A 7,500-nucleotide genomic window follows, 5' to 3' on the forward strand; every position below is an offset into this window, starting at 1 on the left:
GCTGGGAGAGGAACGCTGGGAGGGGAACGCTGGGAGGGGAACGCTGGGAGGGGAACGCTGGGAGAGGAACGCTGGGAGGGGAACGCTGGGAGAGGAACGCTGGGAGAGGAACGCTGGGAGGGGAACGCTGGGAGAGGAACGCTGGGAGGGGAACGCTGGGAGAGGAACGCTGGGAGAGGAACGCTGGGAGAGGAACGCTGGGAGAGGAACGCTGGGAGAGGAACGCTGGGAGGCTGGGAGAGGAACGCTGGGAGGGGAACGCTGGGAGAGGAACGCTGGGAGGGGAACGCTGGGAGAGGAACGCTGGGAGAGGAACGCTGGGAGGCTGGGAGAGGAACGCTGGGGAGAGGAACGCTGGGAGAGGAACGCTGGGAGGGGAACACTGGGAGAGGAACGCTGGGAGGGGAACGCTGGGAGAGGAACGCTGGGAGAGGAACGCTGGGAGAGGAACGCTGGGAGAGGAACGCTGGGAGAGGAACGCTGGGAGAGGAACGCTGGGAGAGGAACGCTGGGAGAGGAACGCTGGGAGGGGAACGCTGGGAGGGGAACGCTGGGAGAGGAACGCTGGGAGAGGAACGCTGGGAGAGGAACGCTGGGAGGGGAACGCTGGGAGGGGAACGCTGGGAGAGGAACGCTGGGAGGGGAACGCTGGGAGAGGAACGCTGGGAGGGGAACGCTGGGAGAGGAACGCTGGGAGAGGAACGCTGGGAGAGGAACGCTGGGAGAGGAACGCTGGGAGAGGAACGCTGGGAGAGGAGCGCTGGGAGGGGAACGCTGGGAGGGGAACGCTGGGAGGGGAACGCTGGGAGAGGAACGCTGGGAGAGGAACGCTGGGAGAGGAACGCTGGGAGAGGAACGCTGGGAGAGGAACGCTGGGAGGGGAACGCTGGGAGAGGAACGCTGGGAGAGGAACGCTGGGAGGGGAACGCTGGGAGAGGAACGCTGGGAGGGGAACGCTGGGAGAGGAACGCTGGGAGAGGAACGCTGGGAGAGGAACGCTGGGAGAGGAACGCTGGGAGAGGAACGCTGGGAGGCTGGGAGGGGAACGCTGGGAGAGGAACGCTGGGAGAGGAACGCTGGGAGAGGAACGCTGGGAGGGGAACGCTGGGAGGGGAACGCTGGGAGGGGAACGCTGGGAGAGGAACGCTGGGAGGGGAACGCTGGGAGAGGAACGCTGGGAGAGGAACGCTGGGAGAGGAACGCTGGGAGGGGAACGCTGGGAGGGGAATGCTGGGAGAGGAACGCTGGGAGGGGAACGCTGGGAGAGGAACGCTGGGAGAGGAACGCTGGGAGAGGAACGCTGGGAGAGGAACGCTGGGAGGGGAACGGGATCTGACCCCGGCATCAGAGGGGTGAAGGGAAGACTAAGGAAGGAATCTGACCCCTGACCTCCCACTGAGGGCCTCTGGGTTTACGAGAGAGAGAGGGAGAGGGAGAGAAAGAGAGAGACAGAGATAAGGAGAAAGAGAGGGAGCGAGAGAGAGAGAGAGACAGAGAGAGAGGAGAAAGAGAGAGAGACAGAGAGAGAGGAGAAAGAGAGAGAGACAGAGAGGAGAAAGAGAGAGAGAGAGAGAGAGAGAAGGAGAAAGAGAGAGAGAGAGACAGAGGGAAGGAGAAAGAGAGAGAGAGAGACAGAGGGAGAGAGAGAGAGAGAGAGAGAGAGAGAGAGAGAGAGAGAGAGAGAGAGTCCCCAGCGCGTCTCCCTCAGCGGGCAGCATGCCAGAGCCTCATCCCCAGCGCCCTGCTAACATGGCTACCAGCGTTGTCATGACGCTGGTGGAGCTGGTTCACACCCACAGCGGAGCCGGCGGCCGGCGGAGAACCGTTCTGAGGAAGTGAGATCAGGGGACAAAGTCTGTCTCTGGATGAATGAGGCCACTCTTCTCTCAGCCAATCACAAGGCTCCGCATCGCGCCCTCCCCTACCTGCGGGGAGTGACCTGTGGTTTAATAGCGGCGCGTAATTAGTCACTGGTGAGAGAGAGATGTTAAAACACCTGACCGAAACTGGACAGCCCGTCATCACGCCTTGTTCTTTGTTCTGAGTCTCTTCAGCCTCTAATAAACCCACGTCACACGACTGCTCTGAGCTCAGGAGGCTGGAGCAGCCTCCAGCGACGTGAGGCCGGGGTTTGAGGCCCGGGGTTTGAGGCCGGGGGGTTTAAGGCCCAGGGTTTGAGGTCCGGGGTTTGAGGTCCGGGGTTTGAGGCTGGGGTTTGAGGCCGGGGGGTTTGAGGCCCGGGGGTTTGAGGCCGGGGGGTTTGAGGCCGGGGGGTTTGAGGCCCAGGGTTTGAGGCCCAGGGTTTGAGGCCCAGGGCTGAGGCCCGGGGTTTGAGGCCCAGGGTTTGAGGCCCGGGGTTTGAGGCCGGGGTTCTCAGTCTGTCTCCCTGGGTGACTTTGTGTGGCCGTTAAACGGAGGAACTCAAATTGACATCAAATCTAATTTCCTGTGAGCGGCGTCGTCTGGGTGAGTCAGAGAGCTCTGAGCACCTTGACGACAAGGGGGGGGCAACGAGGGCGGGGTGCCTTTGATCAGCCGAGGACACGCCCCCCCACACACACACACTTACTCACACTCACAATCCACGCTGTGCCTTTGATGAGCCGGGGACACGACCCCCCCCACACACACACACACACTTGCTCACAATCCACGCTATGCCTTTGATCAGCCCCCCGACACTCGCGCACACACACACACACTCTCTCACACACACACTCTCACTCACTCACACACACACTCACACACTCCTTCCCCATACACAAAGCAAACACATGCAAACGAAAATGGAGAAGTTGCGGTCACACACAAACGGTATGTGCGCATAGTGTGACACCCAAAGGTGTCACAGCGTGGTGACACACACACACGCCCACAACCACACACACACGCCCGCACACGCCCACACACCCAAACATATACACGCCCACACACACACGCCCACACACACACGCGAATCCCTGAGCTCCTCATTCAGCAGGGCTGAATTATGATGATTGACCTCTGAGTTTGGCTGTCGGCTTGAGTTTTGGCTTAGAAACGGTGTCCCTCTTCCATAGACTTATGAGATAAAGACGTTCCATGGCTGGTTCACTCTGGGCCAAACACCGTTGTTGTGGTTAGAGATAGAGACCTGGGCGCCGAGGCGGCGTAGGTTAACTTGACCACACAAGGTCACAGAAGAGAGCAGAGAGACAGTCTTATCAGAGAAGAGACGAGGGAGGGAGGGGGAACACTCAAACCACATAAGAACGTTGCAACGAGACCAATGCTTTGATTTGGGTCCAGACAGACAGGTCATCTGTGCGTTAGACCAGGCCATCGTCTTCTGTATGTTAAACCTTCTGGAATAAACCTCTTTAGCTTGAGGCTCAAATCCCGTGTTGGAGAGATTCATTTGGAACATCTGAGAAAGGAGACACTGGACTGTGGGATTCTGGGAGATTGGGGGCCGTCTTTTATTGAAATCAAAACACAACGCAGAGCTTAATAAGGACAATAATAAAAGACAATGAAAGTCATCAGCAGGCAACGTTCAGGAATGAGCTCCAGAGTTCTTTAATGGCCTGACAGCACACTGCTGATTGAACTGAACACTGGATTATTAACACAGTGTGCTCATTAACAGGATGTATTAACACAGCGTGCTCATTAACAGGATGTATTAACACAGTGTGCTCATTAACAGGATGTATTAACACAGTGTGCTCATTAACAGGATGTATTAACACAGTGTGCTCATTAACAGGATGTATTAACACAGTGTGCTCATAAACAGGGCGTGAACGGTGTTCAGAGTTCAGTTCAGTTCATAGTAAACTAGAGATTACAAGAGTGGGATTGATAGTGTGTGAGTTAAGTATGAGTGAGAGGGGGTGGGTGGGTGTGTGTGTGTGCGTGTGTGCGTGTGTGTGTATGTGAGAGGAATGAGTGTATGATAGTGTGTGATTTAAGTATGAGTGAGAGGGTGTGTGTGTGTGTGAGAGAGGAATGAGTGTATGATAGTGTGTGAGTTAAATATGAGAGGTGTGTGTGTGTGTGTGTGTGTGTGTGTGTGTGTGTGTGAGAGATCACATCACTACAGCACACAATCACATCACTACAGCACACAATCACATCACTACAGCACACAATCACATCACTACAGCACAGAATCACATCACTACAGCACACAATCACATCACTACAGCACACAATCACATCACTACAGCACACAATCACATCACTACAGCACACAATCACATCACTACAGCACACAATCACATCACTACAGCACACAATCACATCACTACAGCACACAATCACATCACTACAGCACACAATCACATCACTACAGCACACAATCACATCACTACAGCACACAATCACATCACTAGCGCCGTGCTCGTAGGGTCGGGGATGTGTGTGTGTGTGTGGCCCCAGCGTCGTGCTCGTAGGGTCGGGGATGTGTGTGTGTTTCTGGCCCCAGCGTCGTGCTCGTAGGGTCGGGGATGTGTGTGTGTGTGTTTCTGGCCCCAGCTCCGTGCTTGTAGGGTCGGGGATGTGTGTGTGTGTGTTGCCCCAGCGCCGTGCTCGTAGGGTCGGGGATGTGTGTGTGTGTGTGTCCCCAGCGCCGTGCTCGTAGGGTCGGGGATGTTGGTGTGTGTTTCCCCAGCGTCGTGCTCGTAGGGTCGGGGATGTGTGTGTGTGTGTTGCCCCAGCTCCGTGCTCGTAGGGTCGGGGATGTTGGTGTGTGTTTCCCCAGCTCCGTGCTCGTAGGGTCGGGGATGTGTGTGTGTGTGTGGCCCCAGCGTCGTGCTCGTAGGGTCGGGGATGTGTGTGTGTGTGTGGCCCCAGCGTCGTGCTCGTAGGGTCGGGGATGTGTGTGTGTTTCTGGCCCCAGCGTCGTGCTCGTAGGGTCGGGGATGTGTGTGTGTGTGTTGCCCCAGCGCCGTGCTCATAGGGTCGGGGATGTGTGTGTGTTTCTGGCCCCAGCGCCGTGCTCGTAGGGTCGGGGATGTGTGTGTGTGTTTCTGGCCCCAGCGCCGTGCTCGTAGGGTCGGGGATGTGTGTGTGTGTGTGGCCCCAGCGTCGTGCTCGTAGGGTCGGGGATGTGTGTGTGTGTGTGGCCCCAGCGTCGTGCTTGTAGGGTCGGGGATGTGTGTGTGTGTGTGGCCCCAGCGTCGTGCTTGTAGGGTCGGGGATGTGTGTGTGTGTGTTGCCCCAGCGTCGTGCTCGTAGGGTCGGGGATGTGTGTGTGTGTTGCCCCAGCGTCGTGCTCGTGGGGTTCGGGGATGTGGGTGTGTGTGTCCCCAGCGCCGTGCTCGTAGGGTCGGGGATGTGTGTGTGTGTGTTGCCCCAGCTCCGTGCTCGTAGGGTCGGGGATGTGTGTGTGTGTGTTGCCCCAGCTCCGTGCTCGTAGGGTCGGGGATGTGTGTGTGTGTTTCCCCAGCTCCGTGCTCGTAGGGTCGGGGATGTGTGTGTGTGTGTTTCTGGCCCCAGCTCCGTGCTTGTAGGGTCGGGGATGTGTGTGTGTGTGTTGCCCCAGCGCCGTGCTCGTAGGGTCGGGGATGTGTGTGTTGCCCCAGCTCCGTGCTCGTAGGGTCGGGGATGTGTGTGTGTGTGGCCCCAGCTCCGTGCTCGTAGGGTCGGGGATGCGCGTGTGTGTCTCATCCTTTCTAACTCCCTCTAAAGGGGGAAACATGGAAGACAGAAACTGCATCGAGGTCCCTGAGACGCCGGAGGCGATATTCAGTCGTCACTCCGTCTGGAGACCAGCCCGAAATACACGCACTAAGTGGGAGGACTGCGCAATTAAGAGGCCATTTCCCCCCAGCCTCTCTCCTCCTCATCCTCCTCTTCCTCCTCCTCCTCCTCCTCCCCCCATCAATCAGGACTTGGCTTAATTGTGTCCTTTTTACAGAGCTGCTGCTGACAGCAAGAGAGACGATCAATAACCTCTCCCACCGGTCAGCTGAGTTTGGCCAACAAAAATGAGTGTGTGTGTGTGTGTGTGTGTGTGGTTTTTGTGTGTGTGTGTGTTTTGTGTGTGTGTGTGTGTGTGTGTGTGGTGTCGTGTGTGTGTGTGGTGTCGTGTGTGGTGTCGAGTGTGTGTTTGTGTGTGTTGTGTGTGTGTGTGTGGTGTTGTGTGTGTATGGTGTTGTGTGTGTGTGTGTGTGCGCGCGCATGTGTGTTTTGTGTGTGTGTGTGTGTGTGTTTTGTGTGTGTGTGTGTGTGTGTGTTTTGTGTGTGTGTTTTGTGTGTGTGTGTGTGTGTGTGTTGAGGCCTGCTTGTGCTCACACCCTTGCACCTGCTCACATGCTATAGGCCCATACCTGCTGTGGAAGAAATTAATAACCCAAGTTTGAAATCATTCAAGAAATGAATCCAATCGTCCTGATGACGTTCGTACCAGAGATACTGATCTGAACACCGTTCACGCCCTGTTTATGAGCACACTGTGTTAATACATCCTGTTAATGAGCACACTGTGTTAATACATCCTGTTAATGAGCACACTGTGTTAATACATCCTGTTAATGAGCACACTGTGTTAATACATCCTGTTAATGAGCACACTGTGTTAATACATCCTGTTAATGAGCACACTGTGTTAATACATCCTGTTAATGAGCACACTGTGTTAATACATCCTGTTTATGAGCACACTGTGTTAATACATCCTGTTTATGAGCACACTGTGTTAATACATCCTGTTTATGAGCACACTGTGTTAATACATCCTGTTTATGAGCACACTGTGTTAATACATCCTGTTAATGAGCACACTGTGTTAATACATCCTGTTAATGAGCACACTGTGTTAATACATCCTGTTAATGAGCACACTGTGTTAATAATCCAGTGTTCAGTTCAATCAGCAGTGTGCTGTCAGGCCATTAAAGAACTCTGGAGATCATTCCTGAACGTTGCCTGCTGATGACTTTCGTTGTCTTTTATTATTGTCCTTATTCAGCTCTGCGTTGTGTTTTGATTTCAATAAAAGACGTCCCCCAATCTCCCAGAATCCCACACAGTCCAGTGTCTCCTTTCTCAGATGTTCCAAATGAATCCAACACGGGATCTGAGCCTCAAGCTAAAGAGGTTTATTCCAGAAGGTTTAACATACAGAAGACGATGGCCTGGTCTAATGCACAGATGACCTGTCTGTCTGGACCCAAATCAAAGTATTGGTCTCGTTGCAACGTTCTTATGTGGTTTGAGTGTCCCCCTTCCTCGTCTCTTCTCTGATAAGACCGTCTCTCTGGTCTCTTCTGTGACCTTGTGTGGTCAAGTTAACCTCGGCGCCCAGGCCTTTATCTCTAACCACAACAACGGTGTTTGGCCCAGAGTGTACCAGCCAGGGAACGTCTTTATCTCATAAGTCTATGGAAGAGGGACACCGTCTCTTACCCAAAACTCAAGCCGACAGCCAAACTCAGAGGCATTTCTCTGAAAATCAACCATATTCAACACTGTCTTCTTAAATGTCTTCTTACGAACTTTGTGAGACCAACCCTA

At 54.8% G+C, this 7,500-nt stretch overlaps 1 protein-coding gene across 1 annotated transcript in view; it reads right to left on the reverse strand.

The window, feature by feature from the left end:
- Nucleotides 1–2,090: 2,090 nt before the first annotated feature.
- LOC311310653 (acyl-CoA:lysophosphatidylglycerol acyltransferase 1-like) overlaps nucleotides 2,091–7,500 on the reverse strand; it is a gene marked incomplete at both ends in the record, with an annotated part of 33,440 nt that continues 28,030 nt past the window's right edge. Inside the window, one exon of the mRNA XM_084440163.1 lies at nucleotides 2,091–2,386. Within this exon, the coding sequence (XP_084296289.1) occupies nucleotides 2,091–2,386 (296 nt within the window). The remainder of the gene's footprint in view (nucleotides 2,387–7,500) is intronic.

The sequence above is a fragment of the Borostomias antarcticus genome (assembly GCF_949987555.1).
Source record: "Borostomias antarcticus genome assembly, chromosome: 6".
NCBI classification, from domain to species: Eukaryota; Metazoa; Chordata; class Actinopteri; order Stomiiformes; family Stomiidae; genus Borostomias; species Borostomias antarcticus.